The 27979-nt window shown below is 45.0% G+C and overlaps 1 protein-coding gene across 4 annotated transcripts in view; it reads left to right on the top strand.

Moving 5' to 3' along the window:
• The window catches only part of SCEL (sciellin), an 82025-nt gene extending 59745 nt beyond the window's left edge, over positions 1–22280 (top strand). For 3 of the 4 annotated variants that reach the window (XM_077343922.1, XM_077343923.1, XM_077343921.1), the window contains 12 exons: positions 1282–1335; positions 2037–2096; positions 3280–3333; positions 4182–4235; positions 6244–6300; positions 7654–7716; positions 8897–8983; positions 11466–11534; positions 15115–15189; positions 17298–17406; positions 18637–18739; positions 20066–22280. In XM_077343922.1, coding sequence (XP_077200037.1) covers positions 1282–1335; positions 2037–2096; positions 3280–3333; positions 4182–4235; positions 6244–6300; positions 7654–7716; positions 8897–8983; positions 11466–11534; positions 15115–15189; positions 17298–17406; positions 18637–18739; positions 20066–20082 — 802 coding nt within the window. In that variant the 3' untranslated portion in view covers positions 20083–22280. The remainder of the gene's footprint in view (positions 1–1281; positions 1336–2036; positions 2097–3279; positions 3334–4181; positions 4236–6243; positions 6301–7653; positions 7717–8896; positions 8984–11465; positions 11535–15114; positions 15190–17297; positions 17407–18636; positions 18740–20065) is intronic. The other variant, XM_077343924.1, reaches the window with a different exon arrangement.
• Positions 22281–27979: the final 5699 nt, after the last annotated feature.

The raw sequence follows: 27979 nt of genomic DNA, 5'->3' as shown, positions 1-27979 counted from the left end.
ATAATCCATTTTTATATGACCACTAGGGGCAAAGCCCGTTGTACCCAGGAATACAATAGGGGCAAGCACACATGCCTGCCCTGTGGCTTCCCTGGGTGCTAACCCTTCCGCTACCTGTTCCCTGCTGGATCTTGAGATCCAGCATGTTGTAGGAGATTAAACAGTAGGAGACTCTAATCTCAAGAGTCCCGTTTGATCCCCCACTCCTCCTGGGTTGCCAACCTCTAGGTGGGGGGTTGGAGAACTTCAGGAATTATAACTTATCTCCAAGCACAAGTTCTTCTGGAGAAGACAGCTAGGAGGGAGGGAGGGAGGGAGGGAGGGAGAGCAGAGGCCCGCTGGGTCCCATGGGCCTGGTTAGCAGCCTTTCCTCCTTCTCCCACCCACCTCCTGGACTCCTGACCCTCGGAATACATTTACAGTGTTGGTGTCTCTGAACGCGCAGATTTAACAATTTAGCATTATCATTGTTTCAGAAAAATAAACCTAAATGATCAATTGATTTGAAAGCAGAGGAACGCTTATAAAGACTCCACATCTCCTATTTGCTTTGAATGTCTTATCCACACATTGGATTTTAGGATGCTAACTTCACGATTTGACTGGGCAGTGGCTCTGCCCACACCATGCTTCATTGTGATGGGATGCTACAGAGAGGATGCTTAAGCCTCCAGCTTGGACTCTCATATTCTAAGAATGTGTTCTATTGGGTATTGAAGTATGAGGTTGAAAGTTAGTTTTTGTTGTTTTCTTGCTATAAGGTAACATGATTGACCCACTTTTGGAGTGACATCTGGGGGTACCTGGCAAATTGTACTATTTTTGTGTTCTATGCATTCTATGAAACTTTTTGTTGCTCCGTATAGACCAAATTTTTAATCAAGACCCCCCCCCCCCCCGGTCAATGGTGTCCCGCTTTACCAGTGATGAAATCTGGTCACTTTATTTTAGATTGCAGGGACAGTGTTGCCTGGGAAGATCTTATTTCTTAAAGTGTTTTAGAAACCCACAAAAGGGGTATTAACGCGGGGTGACCCAGACTTGAATCCATGACATTGATGTTTGTATTGTAAGCGTAAACAGACAAGGCCAGTGGAATAGAGAAACTTTGGATCTTACAATTCCCCCGTTCCCTTTGCTCCACTTTCTTATGCATGCAGATTTGCTATAGTTCTAGGAAAACTAAGCCAGGAACATGAAGCATCTTCTCATCATTCTTTTGTCTAATAAACAAGGCCTGGTGCATTGCATGAATTTCTTTTTCTTTCTTATTCCTTGAAGAAATCTAGATGATCTAATCAAAGTGAAGCCTGCATCGAATGGCCATAACAAGGGGTAAGTTTTGCAACTGAGGAGCATGTCCGTGGTACAAGCATCATCTGATCTTGAAGCCACCTTCCCTTTCATTTGTTTATAATCCATTTTATATGACCACTAGGGGCAAAGCCCGTTGTACCCAGGAATACAATGGGGGCAAGCACACATGCCTGTCTTGTGGCTTCCCTGGGTGTTGACCCTCCCCCTGCCCTGTTCCCTGCTGGATTTTGAGATCCAGTGTGTTGCAGATGATTAAACAGTAGAAGATGCTAATCTCAAAATGCCAGATTGATCCCCCACTCCTCCTCCATGTGCAGCCAGCTGGGTTGCCAACCTCTAGGTGGGGCTTGGAAATCTTCAGGAAGAACAACTGATCTCCAGTTCTTCTGGAGAAGACAGCTAGGAGGGAGGGAGGGAGAGCAAAGGGTCCCATGGGCCTGGTGGGCAGCCTTTCCTCCTTCTCCCACCCACCCCCTGGACTCCTGACCCTCGGAATACAGTTACAGTGTTGGTGTCTCTGAACCCGCAGATTTAACAATTTAGCATTATCATTGTTTCAGAAAAATAAACCTAAATGATCAATTGATTCAAAAACAGAGGAACGCCTATAAAGACTCCACGTCCCTTATTTGCTTTGAGTGTCAAAATGTATCATTTTAGCCAACTGACAGTTATATTTTTCTGTTCTCCTTTTCACGGATGATGTTTCCTCTCCGAAGAAGCCGAGACCTGGACAATCTCATCCAAGTCAATGCCGTGAGCAACAGCAGTCGGAAGGGGTAAGATCCGGGAGACTCTTGCATGTTGTTGCTTCCCGTTGGCAGATGGAGACAGAATCCTGGAGAAGACAGGAACTTGCAATGCAGGCCTAAGGAAAGTTATACCTTCCTAAAGCCAGTGGAGCCCATTTAGGATTGCAATGTTGGACATAGAGAAGGAGTTCGTTACCAGTGTAGTCAGTTGGGAAGAAACACAGAGTCCAAGAGACACATAATGATAAGGAACCCTGGTTCCTTCCTTCTCCCCTCCCTTCTATGCCTGTGGCATGGTGAGATATGGGCCAAGCAGGGCAGCCAGCCTCCAGGAAGTCACTGGACATCTCCTTGGATGGCAACTCATCTCCAAGGAGTCACATCAAGATGGGCAACTGTGCTAGTCTGTCGGTAGCAGGAGAAAACAGCAAGAGACCAGTTGTGCCTTAAAGACTGGCAACATCTGTGGGAAGGGAGGAACTTTGGGGAATATCCGAAGGAGTGAGCAGTGACTTGTGAAAGTTCATGCCCTGCCACAATTTTTTTTTTAGTCTTTAAGGTGCTGCTGGACTCTTGCTCTTTTCAGCTGATCTCCAGGCGATAGTGGTCAATTCTCCCTGGAGAAAATGGCAACTTTGGAAGGTGGATTCTGTGGCATAATAACCCACTGAAGTCCCTCCCCTCCTCCAAATGCTGTCCTCCATAGGCAATACACATACACACACACATACACACACAAATCTCAAGGTATTTCCCAACCTGGGCTGACAACCTTAAGACCAAGAGTTGGGTCATGTCAACTCGTCCCCCCTACCAAAATGGGTGATGATGGGCCTGAAGGGGAGGGCCCCTGGTGGGCATGTCCACAGCTCTGCTTCCCAACCACATTCTGCATGATTGCACCACTTCTGGGGTTTCTCGAAGGTTGGAGACTGTTTCAGGGGTTTCTCAATGGTAAAAAATTTGAGAAAGGCGGTTGTAGAAGTAAGGCAGCTTACTATGCAATGCAAGAGGGACAGATTAGATTTGGATTTTCAAACTCTACCATGTCCTAGTTTGCTACACTTTCTGTCTTGTGCAAATCCACTTTGATGGTAGAAAAATTGAGCTGATCTGTTTTGAAGCGCCCCCCCCCTCCTCCACCTCTCTAGCTAAAACACACGGCCAAGTGTACTCACTATAACTTTCCCCCTCCTGTTTCTTCTTGAAGGGACTTGGATGATCTCATCAAAGGGAAACCTGCATCTAACGGCTGCAACAGGGGGTAAGTCCAGGAGGACACCTGTGTCCCAAATTTAATCCACTTTTGAACCCAGCATCACTTTACATCCTTCGATGTAACAATTCTCAAGTTGGGAACCTAAAAAAAAAATACTATTTAGACACCCAGAAAACTGTCTGGAAGAGCTTTGGTAAGAAAAGAACAAATACAGTGGCCAGTAAGGCAAATAAACAAGGTCACCATAATAAAGCTTGTCTCAACAACTGTCTTTCGCTGTTGAAGGGGTCTGTCTGCCCCAGAAGGGTCCCCATCATTACTTAACAGGGGACAGCAATGATCTTTCAGCTTTTGTACAGGATGTATCTGGTCCCTTGAACAAGTATGTGACTAGAACCAGACCTTGGCATGCAGTGAACTCCAGAGGTCAGCAATGTAGAGCAGCAGTAGTCAACCTGTGGTCCTCCAGATGTCCATGGACTACAGTTCCCACGAGCCCCTGCCAGCATTTGCTGGCAGGGGCTCATGGGAACTGTAGTCCATGAACATCTGGAGGACCACAGGTTGACTACCCCTGATGTAGAGTATTAATGCTTCCATTCACCTTATCACTCCAACCAAAGAAAACACTCCTTCTTACCCTGTGACATTACGACAGCTGATAGTAACTATGGCAGATGAGAAACCCCTCTCCCCTTCTCCCATGGCTTTATTTCTGATTTCAGAAATTTCCAGTACATTTGAAGCCTTGCACCAGTTTGCCTTGGTAAATGGAGTTGACCTCATCGTCATTAATATGCTAGGGAAACCCCAACTCTTTCCCCTGTCTTTTTAATCTAAAAAATAACGTTTCACTGATTCTGACTACTTTTGTTTCTGTTTCATCCTAAAAGAACCCTTGATGCTTTCATCAAAGTGAATTCTACATCTAATGGATATGACAAAGGGTGAGTCTGTGTTACTAATTTAATCTAGTTTGGAAACCGGCATTGCTTTCTTTGTTTAGAGAATTCACTAACCACCTTTCAAATTTAACAGTTCTCATGGTGGAGAACTCAAGATGAGGGATGGGCATGAACCAGCTGACAAATTAAGTCTGCCACAAATTTTGGCTGTTTCATGGTTTGCAAACTTCCATGAATTTTGATGCAGTTCATGTGGTTTGTGAAGAGCAGAAAGTAGGGATCTCATGAAAAGCTACTAAGCTTAGCTGTTTGGTTTAGGTGGCTCAGAGCCATTTAAATCATTGCTTTCTGCTCCCCGCGAAAAGCCGCAGGGAGCAGAAAGCAGAAATATCTCCAAGCCATTTAAACCCTGCTGATTTGTCTGGATTCACTGCAGAACAACCTTCTGTAAAAGGGGGCTCTTGGGCTTGGATCTTGGAAGGGAAATGCATTTTTTGGGTGGGGGTCTGAACTGAGTAGAACCTTCAACAGGAAATTTAAGCAGTTTTTTTTCCTGGGCAGTGAGGAGCCAGGAAGAGGGAAGTAAGTGCAGTTACTTCCAGCTTACCTTTATACATATGATGATATTTCTAGCAGGAGAGAGAATTAGCGGGTCATGCTCCTCCCCCACCCCCATAAACACACCTCTCCAAGCAAGAAATATAGATTTATTTATTTTTGCATTTATACCTTGCCCTTCCCTGGAGGCTCATGGCGGCTTACAAAATAATTAAATACAGAAGTATTTGTTTAATTTATTCTGTATGGAGAAAATTTGTTAACAGATATTGTGGAAGAAAATTCAGAATAAAATATGGTACAAAGTTCTGCTGTATGCAAAGACATCACAGCAGGAAATAAGTATGCTTGTGATCCTTTTCTGTTTAATAACTTTATAACCTTTAACTCTGGTAGTGGTTCTCTGTACCACGCAGACCTCCATCATCTTGGACATGTTATTTTAAAAGGAGCACCAGGAGGATGGCAGTCAGTTGGCAAGGGGCTATTCCTCCACGGGTGCAAAGGGCAGTAGACTGACCAGGCACTGGGCAGTGAGAGACACAGAGGCAAGACCTCAAAACTTTGAAGGGAAGCTGGAAGCCCTGAGCCAGCAGGCAATTCCTACAGAGGTCAAGTGGTGACAGTATGTTACTTTCCAGGTGTTGGAAAAATTTTGGAGGACAGGGTGGAAAAGAGCCCACAGGCCAGATCAGGACTGTTCTACCACAGAGGCCAAAGGGTGTTCACAATTCTGAGGAATGCTCCCATGACTATAACTACTGAGCCAAGATGGCTTTCATATAATAATATCAAATATGTCAGAGATCTTTGTTTTTTGTCACATTACTGAATTGGGAAAACAAGTAATTCAAAAGTGTGAGTATATTTAAATCTTGGAAGAATTTTTTTTTAAATTATTAGCAGTTACATCATTTAATAGGTTCAGGTTTGTAGCCGTGTTGGTTTGAAACGGCAGAACAAAGTTTGAGACTAAAACTCATACCCAGAATAATTTATCCGGGTATTCTTATAGTATTTACAGTATAAATAATTCTGCAGAGCACTAATAACTCCACAGTAAATGACAAAACACTTGATCTGTTAAATTCAACCAGTACTACTTTCCTCGGGGCATGGACAGTCTGCTCTCTTGCTCTCTGGCTTAATGATGGTTTAATGATGACAACTGACCGATAATTGAAAATTGGACTGGAGGTGGGTGGGACAAAGAAAGCCAATAGAAACACTGTGCAGTAGGGAGAAGCTGACTTGAAATCAGCTTTCAGAAAAGAAAAGGAAAAAAAACACTGAGGGGAGAAAGGTCTCACAGGAGCCAGAAAGAACCTGGAGGGGAGGGGGGTAAAGACAAAACAAAAAACAATGAAGGGAAATCAGGAGAAATGAAAGAGAAATCAGGAGATAAACCACAGCAGAAACAAACGCGCCCCCCCCCAAATTCCGTCCCCTCACTCCCCATCACCCTGATGCTTCTCTTCTTGTTTTCTCACAGAGGAAGAGATCTGGATGACTTCATAGATGTGAACCACACTGCATCGCCAAACAGAAGGTAGCGCCTTTAACTCTGGTTCCCATGCACGATGCAAACCTGCCTAAGGGTTGATGCTACTTGGGCTTTTACATATTCCCTTGAGCAGAAAAAGGCACATCCCAGAAATGCAGCAGTAGTTTATTTATGGTGCTTCTGAAAATGAAGCCGTCCCCATTCACATCTATGCAGCAGCCCTGCTTCTACCACAACTCCATGTGGCACCTCCTTCCTCCCCAGAGGTAAAAGTGGAGGACAGGAAGGCTTGTGGACAGGAAAGCTTCCTGCGCATGTCAAGGTCCTCTTGAGGCAAGGATTATGTCGATCACTTGGGGAGGATTGGAGTTCACCTGGGATTTATAACTGATCTTCAGACTATGGAGTTCAGGTATGTGGAGGTGGCCAAACGGTGGTGGCTTTCAAGATGGTCATGGATTACAATTCCCATGAGCCCCTGCCAGCATGTGCTGGCAGGGGCTCATGGGAATTGTAGTCTATGGAGGAAATGGCTGTTTTAGAGGACTCCCTCTCTACTAAACTCTGCCCTTCCCCAGGCATCTCCCACAAATCTCTGAGAATGTCCCAAGCTGGAGTTGACAATCCAACCTGAAGGTCTTGAATATACTGCCCTTCCCTGCCTGCAAGCGAACTTCTGCTTTCTTGATTTTCAGGCTTCGAATGCTGGTTCCTCATGGTCTTAATATATCTTTTGATTTGTCATGTTTTGTTTAGGTTGTTTGGAGTAGGAGACACCAGAGCCAATATTTGCGTACTAAGAAAATAATAATTTATAATTTTGGTACATTTGAATTGCCTGCAGCGCTTTGTGAACGCAATGTAACTAATGTGACTATGTATGATAAGCACAGATTGTTGAGTTTGCTATATGACTTTAAGGAATTAGGATGGTGCGGTTTTCTTTGTCAGCCTTCTTGAAAGATACTATAAAATTGGTTTGTTAGCCCAGTCCAATGAAGGACTGGAGTATAGGTGCATATTGCAGCAAGTAAGACTCCTAAGGTCGCGTAAACTGGTAAAGATTCCTTTTGTGGAACAACTCATAACATGAGGGAATTGGAGGCTATTGCGTTCTTGTTTTTGGTGTCCCATCTTTTTGTATTTGTTCCTATCTGTTTGTACTTGTTACTTGGTATGTTTCAGACTTTGTCTGAAGAAGAATTCAAAACAAAGAACCACTCTAGAAACTCTTGTCTTTGACAAGGTTTATCAGAACAAAAGAAAGAAGACTTTTTACACAAGTTTCTCTGCATGAACTTTATCCATTGTTGATGTTTAGAACCAACACAGATTGTTTGGTTGCTTGTTGTACTGTGTTCTCCTGAATCTTTTGCCTTTATATTCTCTCTTTGACAGAAGCCAAGAGCTTGATGATCTCATTGTAATCAAGCCATCTACTATGGATCAGCATAAAAAGTGGTGAGTCCCAAAATCAAATTCCTTTCAACCAGGGCAGTCCTAGACTACTTGCCATACAATGCATCTTGTGTGTGAGAAATCTAGGTAACTCTCCCAACAATATTGTAATTCTTTGGTCCATTATAATTCCACCCCTCCTACCACCTAAGGTCTCCAGGTCTAAGGTCTCTCTCAGCCTCACCTCCTTCACAGGGTGTCTATTGTGGGGAGAGGAAAGGGAAGGCGACTGTAAGCCGCTTTGAGACTCCTTCGGGTAGAGAAAAGCGGCTTATAAGAACCAACTCTTCTTCTTCAGTGATATCAGGGCTCTCTCAGCCTCACCTCCCTCACAGGGTGTCTGTTGTGGGGAGAGGAAAGGGAAGGCGATTGTAAGCCACTTTGAGCCTCCTTCAGGTGGAGAAAAGCGGCATATAAGAACCAATTCTTCTTCTTCTTCAGTAATCTCAGGGCTCTCTCTGCCTCACCTCCCTCACAGGGTGTCTGTTGTGGGGAGAGGAAAGGGAAGGTGATTGTAAGCCACTTTGAGACTCCTGCTAGAGAAAAGTGGCATATAAAAAAAACAACTCTTCTTTTTCACCTGTAGATACCTGGGGGAAGAGGGCTCCAGTGACATCTAGTGATGGCAGCAGCCCTCCAAACGTCTTGGAAAAGCCATATAACCCCTGTGGAGCTCTTGCATAATCCTTTGCGTCCCTTCCTTAGAGACAGTTGGCTGTTTGAAAGACTGAGGCCTTCTCTTGCAGCCATAAACTCTCTTTGGCTTCAGAGTGAGTCCCCTCAAGGCAGGCATAGGAATGCTGCCAAAGACTGTACGTGGAAAAGAATGGCCTTCATTCTTGGCCGTCAGATGAGCCTCCCTGTGCTAGACGAGAAACAGTGAGGAGACCGAGTTCATTCAGAGGATGTGCTGTGCATATAAAATTGCGGCTGGCACCAGGGACCCTTTGCTGAGCCGAGCTGACAGATTTGAGCACAAAAACAAGAGACAATCAAGGCAGAGTTGCTGGTGTGAAAATTTGTGGGGACAATATGCTCTTGGGAATATGAATTTTTTTCCATCGTTTCTTCCCCTGCCTTTAAAATGTGTTGTTGAAAAAAGAATATTTTATGGGCGTGAGAAGGTAGAAATAAAGAATACCCTTTTCTGCGTTTTCTTACGATTTCCTGACTTTTCCCTCAGGATAGCTGAACAAGATTGTGAGCCAGCCAGTGATCCAGGCGAACGTTCAGACACGAACCTTTCGTACCAGGTGACGAGGGGATCCAGGTACCATGATTTACATTCATAAATTGACCAACTGGATTTTCCTGTAGCTGCAGAAATGCTCTCCTTGGTGTAAACACACAGGGGTTGTGTGGAGGAAGTTCGGGGAAGGGGACCCTAACTGGACAGGATGTAAGGAGGCAGTCCTAGCCCCCAAACCATTGAGAGCCTTAAAGGTAAGCACCAGCCAGCTTTTGGAATTGTGGCCAGACACCAATGGACAGAACTAGAGTGATGTGGACTCCATATCCAACCTGTGACAGTAGAGTGGCTGCAACATTTTGGACCAGCTGAGGTTTTCAGTAATCTAACCTAGGTCCCCATGGCCTGATCACACTTTTCAAGTGAGGGACCCTGCGGTCTTTTCAATCAAAGCCTACAAAAGACACTCCAGGCCATGTTAGAGACCTGAGCCTCCAGCCATCGGTAGTGGTAAATTTAGGGTATGGTGAGTATGGCATGTGCCCTGGGCACCACTTGATGGGGTTGCCACTGAGCAGTTTCTATTAAAGTCAGACAAGCCATCCATGGGGAGTAAAAAAAGAAGGGTCCCTGTAGCCTGTTGTAGCAAAATGAAACTTATTGAGCTTGACTTGAGCTTACCCCAAAGCTGGAAGGCCTCCAGGATGTGGCCCAACACACTGATGTCACCTGGAAGTGAAATTGGCACATCGGGGTCATCAGGGAGCACTTGCCGTAGGTGCTATTTTCCATAGGTATGCTTCTGGCCAAAGGACAGGACCCAACAACACCCCAAGATGGATCCCTACAAGATCCTACAGCATAAATGTCACAGAGCTGAGCAGAAGTCCTCCAACACCACCTTCTGGAATCATCCAGATTCCAGTTAAGTAAGAGCAAAACCACTGAAGCATGGTGCTCTGCCTCCCATCCCAGCCAGAAAGATGTAATGACCAAGGGCATCAACCTCAGACTGGACTGTCAGGACCCTGAGGTTGGTTGGCCTTGGGGACTTCAGGGCTCATGCCAAGGCCAACCTGATGGTTGCAGCTCAGGACTTCATGGCTGCCATCCCAGAACACATATAAATGGTCTTACACTTGGTTGTCTTTGGGAAGGAAGGACCACTCTGCCCTTGTCATGGATGCACCATTAAATTCACAGATGCAACTGTAGGGGGACAATGAAGATGGTCCACCCCAGGCGGCTGATAGATCCAGAGGAGTTCTGGATATCCCTGGAGGATTTTCCAGTCAGCAGGGTTGGCACTCCAGTTGTAGTTCCAGCGGACCTGTGAAATGTGGACACAATCTGGACACAATTGAGCATTTTCTCATTCTCTGTAATGCTGGAAATACGGTGGCCAGGGTTAGTGTCAGGTATGGCATTACTCTCATGCCAAGAGATCTGTGCAAGCTACCTCTCTGTTCTGGGCACAATCCAAAGTGCTGGTTGTTACTTTTAAGGCTCGCTTTGGGCCGGGATTTCTGAAGGACTGTCTCCTCCTTGACTGTCCAGCATGCCAGTTAAGATCTGTATCTCAGGCCCTGCTGTCTGTGTTCCTGCTAGGATGGACAGCTGCTCTGGAATGGGAAATACTGGCAGATATTGGAGCCTGAGGAAGGTGGGGATTTGGAGAAGGATTTTAGTGGGGTAAAATGGCATAGAGTCCGCCTTCCAAAGTCGCCATTTTCTCCAGGTGAGCTGATCTCTGTCACCTGGAGATCAGTTGCGATCCTAGGGGGTCTCCACTCCCCACCTGGAGGATGCAACTCAAGCCCCTCTGCTTTCAGAGATGAGGTGGTTGGCAACTAGGGACAGGGCATTTTCTGTGGTGGCCCCTTGCCTTTGGGATAGCCTCCGAGGCTCACTTGGGACCTACTTTACTTTCTATCAAGTGCTAGTCTAAAACACCTTTTATTGTCCCAAAGTCTTTTTTCAGGAAACCTGCCCTGAAAAAGAGGGAGGCTCTGCCAAGATGCAGCAATATGCCCATGTACCGGCAGTAAAATCATAACTTCTGGGATGTCCGGACGATGCTGTGATATTTGGGCAAAAACTCTATGGTCGAAGCCAAATTCACCATAAAGTTGTTGCCCAAATACCAGAGTGTTGCCAAGTTTCTAACTGGTTATATGCATGTTGTGTTGTATTAAAAAATCTGTGTTTATCCAGATTGAATCATGTGGATCACCATGTTGATTTGAAGCAATAGCACAAAGCTGAAGTCCAGGGAGACCTTTAAGACCTACAAAGTTTAATTCTGGGTACGAGCTTTCATGAGCATGTGCACTTCTTCAGATGAATTAAACTTGGTTGGTCTTAAAGGTCTTAAAGGTGCCACCGAACCTTCTGTATTTATCCAATATTTCAAAAAGGAATTTCATTAGGCAACTGTGAGGTTGAAAACAAGCAATGGAGCCTAGTTCAGGAAGTAATGCGACTAAATGTCTATTCTTTCTGAATATTTGTGTGTATTTGTTTTTAGAGAATGAAGCGCTCTATGTTTTTGTGTATATTTCAGCTATAATGCCTCAAGCAGTTTCTCACATCCCAAGGACATTATTGTGTACACAAGGACATATGAGACTAGGTACCTGAAAAATACACACAGTATTTTTCTCAAATGCTGTCCTGTTTACTAATTTCAAAAGTAACTGTTTAAACACAATTGTTTAAACAATAAGCAATGTTATTTTTCCACTGTGGCTTGGCTAACCTGATTGCTTCAGTGTACGGAAAACTTTGGCTGACTTTAAAAAAAAGAAAAAAACCTTTTATGATGCTCTGAGGATAAAATTCAAGACCTAGATGAGCACCCAAAGAGATGAAGGAGGTCAATATTCAGAGGCTATGGCCAGAGGGCAACATTCCACTGAAATCAGAGTGCAGTAGCACCTTTAAGACCACCAAAGATTTATTCAAGGCGTGAGCTTTCGAGTGCAAGCACTCGAAAGCTCACGCCTTGAATAAATCTTTGGTGGTCTTAAAGGTGCTACTGAACTCTGATTTTATTGTGCTACTTCAGACCTAACATTTGAACATTCCATTGAGTTATGGGTCTGCAGATGCCTTCATTCCACCCTGAGTTTAACTCCAGCAATGTAAGGGATTGCACATTCTTGGGATAGTAGGATTGTGTGTGTTTTTTTAAAGACCAGCTAACTGATAATATTCCCCCCCCCCCAAAACCAGGTATGAATATATCCCAAAACCAGATAGCTGAGTCAACTAAGGGAGAAGGGCACACAGAAAAAGTCCCTGGCGCATCTTCATCATCATCACTGGAGTTTTATACCACCTCTCTCCCATCATGGCCTTGAGGCAGATTACAATATAGTTAATATTGGGTGAGCTTGGTCTGTTTAACCTGGAGAGGAGACAACTGAGAGGGGATCTGATAGCCATCTTCAAGTATTTAAAAGGCTGCCATGTGGAGGATGGAGCAGAGTTGTTCTCTCTTGCCCCAGAGGGATGGACCAGAACCAGTGGGATGAAATTCTGTCTAAACATCCAGAAGAAGCTTCTGATAGAGCTGTTACTCAGTGGAACAGGCTTCCTCAGGAGGTGGTAGGTTCTCCATCTCTGGGGATTTTTAAACAGAGGCTGGATAGCCATCTGATGGAGAGGCTGATTCTGTGAAGATTCAAGGGGGTGGCAGGTTACAGTGGACGAGCGATTGGGTTGTGAGTGGCCTGCATAGTGCAGGGGGTTGGACTAGATGACCCAGGAGGTCCCTTCCAACTCTATCATAGAATCATAGAATAATAGAGTTGATTCTATGACTCTATGATTCTATGATTGTAACATCTCAGTGTTCCATGGACTTGGAAAATATTCATATCTGAATTGTGGGAAGTTATCTGTTAAGGTGTGGTTTTATACAAGTTTTAATCTGGTTTTGCTGATGATTCATTGTTGTATGGAGTTTTATGCTGTGTGAACCAGGAAACTGAGAGGGGCGGTATATAAGTCTCTAAATAAACAAACAAACAAACATAGTTAAAAATACATAAATTGCCATGCCTCAGCAGGCAAAGACATCTGTTACTGGGCCTGACATGTGAGCGATCACAGAAATCCTTACAACAAGGTGGGTCACTATTATGACACAAGGGAAGTGGAGGCTGAAAGAACAGGTGGCTTAAGGCCACCTGAGCTCCTGGTGAGGTTTGGGCTGGACATTCCAGGTCCAACTCCTATGGGCTATCTTACACGTATTAGAAGGAGCGTTGGGAGGTATGTCATTTCTCCAGATGCCAAAGGGTCAAACTAGGGGCCATTCCGCACAAGGACCAATGTTGCCAATTGCTTTCAGAAAGCGGAAACGCTATTTTAAATAGTGGAATCTCGGCGTTCCACATACTTTCATTTGTAGTGGAATCCAGTAGCGTTTCATTAGTTTCCCACAGGATTCTGGTCTCGCAGGAATCGCTAGAAAGGAAGCGATTTTTTTCTGTGCTTGTTCCTGCCCCTGGCCATCAATCAAACGGAACAGCCAATGGGCGGTTGTTATCATGCTCCCGAAAAGCCTCTTTCCCTTTAAGCACAGTTTAAAAACACACACACACAAATGTTGCAACGAATATGCGTTGATACGTTGCAACGGAGAGACCCATCTAGCTGGCATGTGAGCTGGTGATTCATTGTTACCACACTCCCTCGAGTGGAAAAATAAATCCCCCCCCCTCACAGGTGCAATTTTTAGCCGAAATTAAAGGGAACTGGCGAACAGGGGACTGTGTTGTTCTTGGGGACTTAGGGGAGCTTTAAAGAACTTCTGTGGAGGGACTGTAGCTGGAGAAGCCTCGCTTGGTGAATGGAGCCTCACTGGTTCGTTGCTTTCCCCGCTCTGAGGAAAAGTTCGGAGGAGAGAGCCAGGGGGAGGGACTTTGTTGCATCCGCTACATTGAGAATGCACATGTCTTTTCTCAAGTGTTGCAGGTTGTTGGCAAGAGTGTAGCGATTTTCTGAGGGTGAATCCACTTTTTCCGATTCCCCGAAAATCGCTACAACGAAGCGATTTTGGCGCTAGTGTTGCAGGAGTTTTGCAGATTGCTCACGATGTCATGCGGAACGCAGTTTTAGTGACGAAAACAAAATGTAAGACTACTGCTATATTAAAGTCGTGCGGAATGGCCCTAGTTGTTAGTCACATTTGTATCTTACCCTTTCCCTGTAGCATATGTGTTTGGAGATCCTTAGGTGGCCAACCTCCAGGTGGGGCCTGGAGATCTCCCAGAATGCTAATGGATCTCCAGACTATGGAGATCAGCTTCCCTAGAGTTAATGGCTGTTTTGGAGGGTGGACCCGCATTATACCCCAGCCAGGCCCCTCCTCTGCCCCCCAAATCTTTAGGACCTTCCCAAACCAGAGTTGGCAATCTTAGGACTGCCATAGAGAGAGGCTTGTGGGGGCAATTTGCAGCAGAAAATAGCAGAAAGATGACTCTGTCTCTGCCTGCTGCTTTTCTGGAGAATCAGCCCTCCAGAGTGGTTTCCCCTATTTTAACAGGTTGTTGGATTAGTATTATGTGCAGTTGCAAGCACTGCCTATTTAGGATTTGAAATGACAGGGAGACCAAAAAAGGGCTGTACATCCAAGCTCTTCAGCTATTTACCACAACTCACATTCTAAATAATGCACAGGGAGCCAAGACAAAAACACAGCATGTTCTGGTTGACTCTTCCACGTGGCACAGTCCTCACCTGGAATCGGACCAACCCAGTTCCATGAAGAGGGGTGTTAAATACATACACAGAACCTCAGTTCGCCTAGTTCAATATTGATCTTCCTTCCATCTTTGCATCCTCAGTATGTGCACAGTGCAGGCCATGCCTGGCGCCCTTGCATGGACCAGTGTCTGAGCCAGAGGGAGAATGTTGTAAAACATAAAGCGGTACATTTTTATGCTTTTCTTAAGCCGCATTGTGCCTCGCCTTGTTCTTTACTCTTTTATTTTTTCTGAAACAAGATCTGACTCCTTCCGTCCCGGATGGTGTTTCTAGAGGAGCGCAACATACTCTTTTTGTATGTCAGTGAATCGTTGCAGCTTGCCCTTGGGTTCGTGTAGACGGCTTTCATGTCGATTAACGATATTCTCTCTGAAGTGCAAAAACCGGAAAGTGAAGATTGTCGATCCTCACTTTGGCATCTGTTCCTTGTATTGCAGCAAATTTTCCCATGATCCTTATGAAGACAACTTCCATGGCAAAGCTATTAAAACTGTGTACTCAACATCTGACAGGTGGGGTACTTTGTGTGTATGTTTGGATACATGTATGTTCGTGTGCGTGTGCATATACTTGACGATTGGCAGGGGACATGTGAATTATTATTCAGGGGACAGCATGATAGTTCTGCCTGTGTGCTAGGTATGTGTGGCTCATTCACACATGCACCTAGTCACCCTGTGTGAATGTGTCAAAACCATATTTTATGCTTCTGCCATGTGTTGCCAGTCTTGCTTGACCTGCCTTGCTATGGGCTGCTTTGATGTCATAACCATATTTTGTGCTTTTACCTTGCATCGTTTCTATTGCTTGACTTGCTTGGCTGCAGGTTGTTTCCTGTTCTATCTGCATATCACTGTGGTCTTTGATCCTGTATGAGCATTTGATCCATTGTTCATTGATTAGCATAGGTGTGAATGTAGCTAGCTGGGGAGGCTTGGTGTTTGAAGCTGTGGGAAAGACCATTTTTCCCACTATCTTTGGGACTTTGCTGACACTTGCATCTATCCCAGCCATTTGGGCAGGAAATTGCCTCTGTGTCAAAACCATTGGGTGGAGGGTAGATAAGGGGGCCATAGTGGTAGGATCTTTAGTCTTAGCAAGAGCCCCATGATGATCAGTTCACCATTCTTTCAATAAAGAGGTTTTCTTTCAATTAAGTCTACTTGTTGGGAACAATCGACAGAACCTCACAGAATGTGCAAGGGGGAAGTGGGACTTTAGCTAGACATGCTTCTAAGGTGAAAGGGACGGGAGGTCATCTCTGGGGGCTTTGTGAGCCCCGTCAGGTTCGCTCCATCAGTTAGTCTTTGTGTGCAGGCCAAGCGGTTCTCCTTCCAGACATGCCTTCTCTGGGGGAAAGAGAAAGCAGCAGTGTAGCAAGCAGTTTCTCCCTGAGCAAAGCACACCCTCAGTAATGACAAATTACACATCCCAAACACACAACCTTTCTGGGTTCTCCTTCAAACAAGAAAGAAGGAATACCATATGAGGCTAAAACTCATAAATCTAGCCATAACAGGGGAAAATCCCTGATAAAAACAATCTCAGCTGGAAGCCTGGTTGAAAAAGGATTTTTCAAAAGCCAGGTAGACCTCTGCCAGAAACAAGTTTCAGAGACCAAGAATTGTAAGATCACCCCTGCAGGCCAAAATGGAGTAGCATGCAACATGCTGTGAATTAGCCCCAAATCTCCATTTTGGTTTTTTCCTTTCACACACGCTAAATGGCACACTTTCAATTCACTCTGCGACTGGATTTTACTGTGCAAAATGGCAAAATCCACTTCCCCACAGTCACAGAAGTGGATTAAAACTGCCTCATTGAGCTTGTGCAAGAGCACCCTCATAGGCTACAAAATCAGCAGCCACCGGTCAGAGTGATCATTCCTCCAACAGCATAACAGAATATTTACCCGCTGGACCAGAAACGGGCACACTGTGCTGGTCTGCACTTCGGCTCTGCTCTGCCTGGGAGTTCTCCTGCAGGTTGCAATGAATCGGGACTGAGCAGGAGCCAGCAATGCTGCATCCCATTCATTCTGATGGAACTTGTTCAAGAGATCTGGCCTTCTGCCTTCAGATGATTCCATATCAGAGTGTGCTCTTAGCTTGCAAGCCTCATCTTTGCAGGCAGAGCGGCGTGTGTCACGAGAGAGCAGAGGTCGGGTGGGAATAGCTACATCTGTGGAGCCCCAGATGCTTCTGTCCTTCCTGTGCAATGTACTTAAGAGCCAGCATGGCATAATGGCTAAGGGTGGTGGCCTCTGATTTGGAGAACCGAGTTTGATTCCCCACTCCGCCACATGCAGCCAGCTGGGTGACCTTGGGCTAGTCCCAGTAAAGTCAGAGCTCTCTCAGCCCCACCTACCCCACAGGGTGTCTGCTGTGAGGAGAGGAAGGGTAGACAATTGTAAGCCGCTTTGAGACATGAGGCCTGCTGGGTGACCCTGAGCCGGTCCCAGAGCTCTCTCAGCCTTTCTATCTCACAGGGTTTCAGATGTGGGACAGGGAAGGGTGGGCAATTGTAACTACCTTCAGACTCCTTTGGGTAGTAAAAAAGCAGGGTGCAAAGAACCAAACAACCAGCTCTCCTCTTCTTAATAAACTCTGTTCTCATACAGGACTGTCATTGAAAAGGATATGTGCACGTTCTGCCGGAAGCCCTTGGGCACTGACACAAAGATGGTTCTCGATGTTCTGCAGATCAGCTGTCATGCAACTTGTTTCCAGGTAGGGAGGGGTTCATCCCCTACCATAAAATATTCTCGACTTTGCATTACTGAGATCACAAACTGTTAGCACAGTCTTTGGTTCTCAACCTTGCACAGGTTGGCGTTGTTTGGGCTTATACGGGCTGTGCTCATCTGACTAGCGAATGAGGAAGGGGATACAAAGCATATGTTTTGTATGCATCAGGTTCTGGGTTCAAAACCTGGCATCTCCAGTTCAGGGAGTCCAAGGAGCAGGACTGGGCAATCACTCTTGCTGAGACCTTGTTGATCTGAGATACTGGACTAAATGAACCAATGGTCTGACACAGTAGAAGACAGCTTCAGAATGAAGTCCACTTAATTTGTTTTTAATTAAACATTGGTGCTATATGGCACCCAGGACTATGACATGCCCTTCTCTTACCCACAGAGCAGCCTTTCTCAGCTTTTTTACCATTGAGAGCCCATTCTTCAGGCTTTGCGAAATCCCCAAAGTGGTGCAATCCTGCAGAATATGGTTGGGAAGCATAGCTGTAGACACACACACACACACGGGGCTCCTCCCCTTCCCACCCCTCCAGGTCCATCATTGGCCATTTTGAGATGGGAGGAGTGGGTCAATATGACAATCTATGGCAGCCTTTCTCAACTTTTCTTACCATTGAGAAACCCCTGAAACATTCCTCAGGCTTCGAGAAACCCCAGAAGTGGCGCAATCATGCAGAATAAGGTTGGGAAGTATAGTTGTGTTCATGCCCACCCAGGGTCCCTCCCCTTCCCCCCTCCAGGCCCATCATTGGCCATTTGGGGAGGGGGGACAAGCCAATGACCATATATGGTCATATTTTAAAATATTTTTTTAAATATTTTAAAAATTAGTTAAAACCCTCATGGAACTCTGGTTGAGAAAACCTGCCCTAAAAGTATATGATGGAACACTCCCCCCCCCCCCATGGTAAGAAAGAATTTGGGAATGTTTTAAACTGACTGGTATATGAAAGCCCAGTAATAAAGAGATAGAGATAGAGATAGAGATAGAGATAGAGATAGAGATAGAGATAGAGATAGAGATAGAGATAGAGATTCATACAGGACAGGATTTGTTCTGTTGTACTGAAATTCTAGTGAAATTTCTATGTTTTTGTGCATTTTAAAGTCTTGTGTTAAAGATGCCTATGTATTGGTCATGTTCTTCCCTACTGGCTTTTATAACTAAAGGTTTGTGATTTAACTCTGTGTGTGTTTCAAGTGTGAAGTCTGCAAAGGCCCTCTGGAAAACCTGAAGGCAGGAGACAGTATTTGGATTTACAGGAACACCGTCCACTGCGAGCCCTGCTATTCTAGAGTGAAAGGTAAATTTTGCGGAGGGGAAAGACACATTTTTGTATGTTAAGATGTTAGTAAGTGGGAAAAGGAAACAGCCAATCAGGAGCAAGGTGCCTCTGTATTCTACCACCTGGTTCTTGTTTATTGATGATGCTAATGCCACATTTGGTGGGTGAATGATGACCACCAGGGCCTTCTAGCAGTCTCTAGCAGTTCATAAATTTCTGGAAATAAACTATGCACAATCTGTCGCTGGTTACTGTCTTGGAGCTCTCTTGTTTTGTCTCAGGTTAATATTGATTGGTTCTAGATAGTATATTTTATAAAAATTGTTGGTCCTCACTTTGAGAACAAGGGATGGACATGAACCACATTTTTGGGGCTCACTCATGGTTCACGGACGAACCACAATCTGACACAAACCGGGAGGTTGGTTCACAAATTAAACTGGTTCATAGCAGTTCATGACCCTTGCTTTCTCTTCCCTGCCACTTTCTGCAAGGGCTCTCACACAAAAAGCTGCGGGGAGCAGAAAGCAGTTTTCATGGCTCCAAGCCTCCGCTTTCTGCCTTTTGCAAACTGCCACAAACTGCCTTAAAATTCATGGACGCTCTTGGCAGCTCTTCATTTCATGAACTCGTTGGCGAACCATGAACTTCCCAATATTCATCATAAACTTGCAATTGTGAGCTACTTCATGCCCCTCCCTATTTGCTTTGTAAATCAAGTAAAACTTTTTCTAAAGAAATAAATCACCCTGGGAGGATGTTTGGTACCCCCCCAATACTGTACATTTATAAAACAAAAGTCCAGTTGTTGTATGGAGTGCCAATTTGGAGGACTGTAAATTTACAGCCAGGAGAAGTGCTTGGATAGCCCAGGCTACCCTGATCTTGTCAGATCTCAGAAGCTAAGCAGGGCCAGCCCTGGCTAATATTTGGATGGGAGACCTCCAAGGAGGTCCAGGGTCACTATGTTGAGGCAGGCAATGGCAAGGCACCTCTGAATGGCTTGCCTTGAAAACCCTATGAGGTCGCCATAAGTCAGCTGTGGCTTGAGAGCACTTCCCAGCACCACCAGAAGTCATTCTAGTCTCCCCCACTTGCTGGACATAACATCTGTGAATCTGAAAACTGCATCTGGATTATTGTCAGCAAGTTTATACTTGCATCTTTGTAAATTTGAAACCTTTCTTTGGGTTTATCAATGTCACCATAATCACTGTCAACTTTCGGAAGGTTTGGGGGGGCACGCAAATCATATGCCATCTATTTATTGTTTTTAATTTTACATTTTGAATTTATGAAGATGCTCACATTGTTCTTTCTGATTTCTCTTTTCCTGCCTTATAGCATCATGGATCTACTAATGTTGACTTCCTGGGCTAGGTGTGATCTTATACGATTCGCGACACGCATTTATCTTTGAAAATCCTACACTTTTGGGGAGGGGATGACTGTTGTTTCCTACAAGCAATTACAAACTGTGGTCAGTTGGAGAGAAGAAGGAATCAAAACTGAACCCAAATTCTGAAAGAGAAGATATGACATGGTAGCACTTGGAAAGAAGGTGACAGCGGTAGCTACAAGAAGAGAACATCTTAAGCATGTTGTACGAAGATACCTGATGAAGCTCTGGAGAATTTGTATTCTGTTCTCTGTTCTTTTGTGTATAGTTCAGCCACACATGACGACTTTTGTGTGTGAGTGAACCATTGCCAATCTGACGCAACAGACAAGAATATTAGAAACAGTCCATTTGCATTGAAATCCTCAATGGATCAAGTTTGTTGTTTTGATGAACTTGAAGTCTGTTAACTTTCAGTTGATGCTTAAAATATGGTCCATGAGGCGACACCTAATCTGACTTAAAGGGAAGGGCAAGTCTGGGTTTTCAGGCAATTGCACTGAGCATAAAATGGGGAATGCAATATTCATGTGCGTCCACAAACACCCCTCCCTTATTCGTAGCCTGTCTCTCAGCCCCTTAACAGAGCCTACCCCCCCTCCCAGAAAGCTGGAGAAGTGGGAGAGGGAACAGTGGCTCTGATAGTATAGCTTGCAGGGCCCTAAGGTGGAAGATTGCTACTAATGAGTTGAGGTTGTGGATGGAGCTATGGGTGGCATGGGGGAGGAGATGGAAACTGTGATGAACTGAGGTAGCCAACAGGGGGAGCCAGGAATGGCTGGATGGTACAGAGTGTTGGTTACATAAGAGATGCTGTGTTGGATCAGGCCAATGGCGTATCCAGTCCAACACCTTGTGTCACAGAGTGGCCAAGCTATGCTATTCTTTGGCTTTGAAACATTAATTGCATCCTGCCATGTCGATTAGGGGTGGCCAAACTGTGGCTCATCAGATGGCCATGGACTACAATGACCATGGCTCATGGTCATTGTAGTCTGTGGCCATCTAGAGAGCCACCACCTGGTTTCCCTTGATGTAGAGTATATAGCAAGACAATTGATCCAGCAAGTACATATGTGAATCTTTTCATGCTAGTGATAAATATTCCCCAAGGGGGGAGGGGTGGAAGGCATGGCTACTATTATTATGTGTTACACATTTAGAACCCTAACATTCTTGCCATCGTTGTAATCATTCATATTACCACATGTATCCCCCCTTTCTTTAATCTAGCCGTAGGCAAACAGCTTAGCACCCAAAAAAACGAAGGAAGTTTTCCCTCGCCTAGAGAAATATATTAAAATTAAACCTTAGGAGACTACAATAACCATTTGACGCATTGTGTAGTATACCTTCTTGTGAATAATCAATAGACTTACAAACATACACAGTCGTTCCAGAGGGGTTGTTGAGTCAGTCGGGAGCAACCAAATCACACAACTGCCCAGTGGTGCCTTCAAGGAGCAACAAAACTGATCCCAGTAGAAGCTTCTAGTGAGCCACAGCTCACATGGCACACCATGTACACATATTCATGCTTCTGAAGCAACGACGCATAAAAGCTTATGGCAGAATATGTGTTATGCCTTACGTACCCCGGAACTCCTGTCTTATGCAGAACGATATTTTGCTGACCTACAGGGCCAACATTAGGCACAGCCATTTTAGAGTATTTCGGTGTCCAAATGTGCCTGAAGCGTAATGCAGCCATGGCTACTTAAGGTGTGAGCGGCAGCTTTGGATGCCGAAGCACCCAACCCTGGATGTAACCCTGCACTGCACTGCACTACTCATGAGTACCGTTGAAGAAATATGGCTGTCCATTATGTCGCTTCATTTTCTAATTCCGTAACGCCAGCTGAAGTTGAATTCTATCCTCCTTGGAGCATGGGAAAAAAGAACCGGCCAAGTATGACAATGGAAGGTTTGCTTTACCAAAAAGGAGACGAACATTAAAAGCGTGCAAATAACAGCCTGCTCACCCATGTTTATGGAGGAATTCCTTGGGCGGGAAAAACAAGACAGGTAGTTTGTACATGATATTTTCTTTTTTCTGTTTACAAGACATGACTGCAAGATCTAAATGTAATGAATGGATAAAACAATGTCTGCTGTAGAGTGTTAAACAATAATATAATAAACAAATATATAAGCCAAAAATATTCAGCATCTGCAAAACTGTGTTTTAAGGGGACACTCAAGGAAGTGGTGGTAAGAGCCGATCCACCAGTGTGAAAGCAGCCCACCAATGCATGGATTAGAACAAACAGCTGAGCACAACCACCTTGCAGGAATTCTTTTGGATTTTTTTCTACTTCTGAAGCCCTCTGTTGAATTGGAACTGTTCATTCACAAATATATAAAGGGAAAGGTATCCCCTGTGCCAGCACCAGGTCATGTCTGACCCTTGGGGTGACGCCCTCCAGCGTTTTCATGGCAGACTCAGTATGGGGTGGTTTGCCAGTGCCTTCCCCAGTCATTACCGTTTACCCCCCAGCAAGCTGGGTACTCATTTTACCGACCTCAGAAGGATGGAAGGCTGAGTCAACCTTGAGCCAGCTGCTGGGATCAAACTCCCAGCCTCATGGTCGGAGTTTCAGACAGCATGTCGGCTGCCTTACCACCCTGCGCCACAAGGTGTATATACTCATACATATTTCTAGCAATAGTGGATGATGTAGTAGCCATTCAGCCCAACAAAGGTGAAATATCTTGTCCGATAGCCAAGTAAAACATCTTTGAATATGTATCATTGGATGAAGGAAACTGGAACAGAGATGGGGGGGGGGGTTGCTCATCCTTTTCAGGGATCCCTGCATATTAGGTCATGTGATCCTTCCCTAGACATTCATACATTCTTGGCTTTATTTGTTTGTTTGTGTATATATTTCTCAGCCACCACAGTAGATCTTCCTTGGCCTGGCTCATCCAGGCACCTTATGGAAGAGCTCCATCTTACCTCCCTGCAGAACTGTGATAGCTCTAATAGTGCCCTTAGCTCTTCTGGGAGCTCATTCCACCAGGTAGGGGCCAGGACCAAAAAGGCCCTGGCCCTGCTCAAGACCAGGCATACCTCACCTGGGTCAGTCAGGGATCACCAGCCTATTTGAATTTGCAGAGCGGCATTACTGAAGGGTACCCCTATCCATCTACATTCTATAGCAGCAATTGTGTAGCTATGGCTGAAATCCATTTGCAATGGTCAACGGGTGACCAAACCAAACATAACTGGTAGCCAAGGTTGTCACCATGAAAGGCTGCTCCATGATCACTTAAGTTCCTGGATATTCCTTTGCCACAAGTGCTTGCTCTCCAAGCCTGATTTTGATACAATACTTTATTCACACTTCCCCATTCATGAATAAGCAAATATGGTTGCCCCATCACATGATGCTTAGTCTAGGGATGCCAACTTCCTGGTGCTGCCGGGGGATCCCCCAGAATTCCAGCTCATCTCCAGACTACAGAGGTCGGCGCTCCCAGAGCAATCCTCTTAAAATAGTTTACCAAAACCTCTTTCCCTTGAAAATATTGGAGAAGAGGCCGTTAGAGAGCTCAAGGAACTTGGTCCCTCTCCTCAGCTCACAGTCACACGACACCTCATTTCTGTCACCCCAGATAGGCCTCAAACCAGTAACTCAAGCCTCTGTTGGACTCAGACATCCCATAAATACTGAGTTGTGACTCTATGAGAGCCTTCACTGTTCTTTGATTTGTTCCTTCCCTCCACTGCCTCACCATTAATCCAGCTGGATGAAAACTTCTCCATTTGGAGCAGTGGCCTCCAATCTGGAGAACTCGGTTTGATTCCTCACTCCTCCCCATGCAGCTAACTAGGTGAAATTGAGCCAGGCACAGTTCTCTCTGAGCTGTTCTCACACACCAGTTCTCTCAGAGCTTTTTCCGTCCCACCTACCTCATAGGGTGTTTATAGTGGGGAGAGGAAGGCAAAGGTGTTTGTAAGCTGCTTTGAGACTCCTTTGGGTAGTGAAAAGCAGGGTACGAAAACCAGTTCTTCTCTTATTTCAAGACTATCAGGGAATGTAAATTTTTGGAGACGGGTTTTCATGAGAATCTTCAGGGAGAAAACGAGATCCCGCATTTCTCCAGTCTGTTCAAAACTTTTAAGACGTCCCGGGCATCTGTTGTGATGGTTTGATTCAAGCCCATCTGTACTATAATGCAGCTATAACTTTCCCCAAGAAAGCAACATGGTATTAACAATACAGACCATTGCTGAGCAGCTGTGGTAATTGTGGTGTGTGTTTTATTGCTTTCATTACAGGCTGCTGAATGAATGAGGCAGCAAAGAAGAGACGCTTTTATGGATTTGGGAACGTAGCACATAAAAGGATGGGGCAGCGATACTGACTCTCTTAATCCTAAATAAACCCCCAACACTTTTCAACACTGATGTGACTCTTCTTTTTCACTCGAGTCATGTGTTTGTTTCTGTTTGGTGGGCGCTTTGCACACACATCCAAAGGAACAGTTCGCTGGCAGCTGTTTTATTACAAGGACTTGTCTTCAATAGTGCGTTAATTTGGAAAAACACGCCATGGAGGGGGCCGCTCCCATAAATTATAGGGCTATCTGTGATTCATCGGATCTATTTTTCCAACCACATAATGCGAGCACTTTGTGTTACAAAAAAAAAGGGGGCCCACGATCAAAAGGGAAGGACCGGGCTGAGCAGCATGCCCTTTGACCCGTCGAGCATGCAGGTGTAAGCATGCAAAGCAACGTTCCTTTTTGGAATAAGCCTTGGTAAACAAATTTTTTTTTCCAATTTGAAAACATCTTATGCAGCACCGTAGGGAGAAGATGCAATGGAAGTCCATTGCGGAAGTGACATGGCATTCTCAGGAGAGGCGGGGGAGAGGCGTGGCAGCATTCTGAGGCTAGTCATTACACACACACACACCTTTATTGATTACACCTACTGTACATCTTGCTGTGCCTCTAGCCTGGAGGCATCCCCAGCACTTGTTGGTGGTAGGCAGGGAAACAGCTCCCCTCCTTGCTTCATAGAGTGAGGTGGGGGTGAGTCCCTTCCTCTCCCACCCCACTTCTCGACATGCAGCCAGCTGGGTGACCTTGAGCCAGTTTTCTCAGAGCTCTCTCAGCCCCACCTACCTCACAGATTGTCTGTTGTGGGGAGAGGAAGGGAAAGGTGTTTACAAGCCCCTTTGGGGGCTCCTTCAGGTAGTCAAAAAGGGGATATAAAAAACTAGGTCCTCTTTTCTTCCTTATGCCCTTCCTGGGAATTTGCAGTGTTCTGTACACAAAGGGTGGAGTTAATTAGGTCTGAGAACAGGATTTAGGCTGTCCTTTGCGTTCCTGGAGCCTGTCCTCATTCTGTGTTTTCCTGAAAAGGACAAGCTCTGCATTGCCTCCGGATGCCAGAATGTCAGCGAAGGAGCCGGTTTCCAAATGGCTCCCTTCTTCAATAAAACGGCCTACTTTGCTAGCAGAAAAACTTTGAAATGAATTTTTCTCTCCCAGATAGACCTCATTTTTAAAAGGAGGGAGGATTTTCATTAGGTTTAGAGGGAAAATCCGCTAACAGTATATAAGGACGGCGGCAAAACTCCTCAGCATTATCCACAGCAGACGTTAACATACACATGGGTGATACGAAGGAGGAAAATCCACCTAAAAGCAGAAGGGTTAGGGGCAGGGGAGAAAGATGGCTTCTGTCTTATCAGCTTTACCAACCTGTAAAGAACAGTTCCCTTATTATTTCAAAGGGGCTGTCGAAATCCTGGCAGTTGAACCCCAGAGGCCTTTAATCTGGAGAACCGAGTTTGATTCTTCCCTCCTCCACATGCAGCCAGCTGGGTGACCTGGGTCCAGTCACACGTCTCTTAGAGCTCTCTCTGCCTCACCTACCTCACAGGATGTCTGTTGTGGGGAGAGGAAAGGAAGGCAATTGTAAGCTGTTTCAAGACTCCTTTGAGTAGTGAAAAGCGAGGTATAAAACCCAACTCTTCTTCTTTGAAATTAATGCAAATTAAGAAAATTCTGCTCCCACACAAAGCAGGGCCAGAGCCCTGGGCTGATTATTTTAATATTATAATGTGGTATATTGATTTAAATTTATATTTTTATACACATTTTATATGTTTTGCCTCTACCGTAAACAGCCCTGAATCTTGTGAGACAGGGCAGTTAATAAATACAACCCCAACAATTTTATAAATGATTTAAAGAAATAAAAACCCAAAGACATAGTGGTGTCTATAATAAGTTATAATAAAGAATACAAATAAGAATATTTAAGACCAAAATTAACTGAAAGCAACCTGAACACTATGGCTGTGCCCATTCCAAATCCATTTCTCTCTTTACTTCATTCCCGAACTTGTCTGCTCTGAAAGCAGATCTGAATGCAGCGTTAGAATGTTTTCCAGCACTTCTTTGTCTACAATGGATCCATCTTTGCATGTTAATTCACACGAGTGAAGAGTAAACCTCTCCCTCCCAAACCAAACCTCTGGGTAAAGGAAGCACATGTGCTTTCTCATTTTGGCGATCCTTTGTTCAAGCCATCGACCTCCCCGGTGACTTGCATTTCTGTTAGGTGGAATTTGCATAATTACAACCCAGAAATTAACAGCTTCAGTCTCTAATTATATGGTTTGTTATCGTTTTTGAAAGAGATGCCATTCTGGGAGTTCCCCAACTCAAGAGTTGGACGCAGCCTACCTTTTTGTGTTGCGTTCAAATCCCAGAGACAAAATTTCATGCCTGGAGGAACTTGAAGGTCATCAAGACCTCTGTTCTAGTAGTCATGGGATGAGACCCTCTGGTGGGTCACAGCGCCCTTCTGGTTGGATAAAAAGAGCAGCGGCTGAACCACACAGAAGCATTAACCCCTATTTGAAACTCATATGAAGAAAAGAGGAGAAGTCACTATTCCCCTCTATTCTTCTACATTTTCTTTTCTAAACAGTATCCACAAGGTTCCCTAAACTAGTTGATTCATACGGTGTTGACTTGAACATAAATCTCTCTGGAGAATTACGATAAGTCCACTGTTCTACGCGCACAACGTTGCATGAAATAAAACACCTGAAGTTCTGTCACATCTTCTTGACAGAGAAGTGAAAGACAGAATACAATTTGTTTTCAACTGGAGAGATCACATTGCATTATATATATAATAGATAGAATGCTCTTTAACTAAAAAGATTGTTTTTAAACCCTCATAGGGCAAGAGGCTGTTTTAATTTGGCCATAGGTGTAAGTTTTGTGTAGTTACAGTTCAGTATGGTTTTTATCTTGAATTACATATGAGGCAAAGTGACCAGATTTTAAAGCAGTAGAACAGATAATAAATTAATGAATTCCCAGCCATTTGGGAAACCCTTCCCCTGCCATCAAGAAACCCCAGGGTTTCAGGAAACTCAGGCTGATATGCCCTGTCCTAGAGCATGTAGTAGGCTCCTGGAGAACTGGTCATCAGTGTTCATGGGCACGAGGCTGGGGAAACCCTGCTTTAGGGCCTTTGCATTCCTCAATCCTACCCTGTATTAGTGTATTGGTTAAGAGCAGCAGCTTATAATCTGGAGAAGGTTTGATCCCCCCTCCCCTACAGCTGGGTGACCTTGGGCCAGTCGCAGCTCTCTCAGAGCTCTCTCAGCCCCACCCACCTCCCAAGGTGTCAGTTGTGGGGAGAGGAAGGGAAGGTGATTGTAAGCCATTTTGAGACACATTAGGACTGCTGGGTACCCTTGGGCCAGTCACAGTTCTCTCAGAGCTCTCAGCCCCACCTACCTCACAGGGTGTCTGTTGTGGGGAGAGGAAAGGAAGGAAATCATAAGCTCCTCTAAGGTTCCTTTGGGAAGTGATGAAAA

Source organism: Paroedura picta, chromosome 6 (genome assembly GCF_049243985.1).
Source record: "Paroedura picta isolate Pp20150507F chromosome 6, Ppicta_v3.0, whole genome shotgun sequence".
NCBI lineage: Eukaryota > Metazoa > Chordata > Lepidosauria > Squamata > Gekkonidae > Paroedura > Paroedura picta.
The sequence above is the reverse complement of the archived record's forward strand: the minus strand, read 5'-3'. Positions and strand labels throughout refer to the sequence as shown.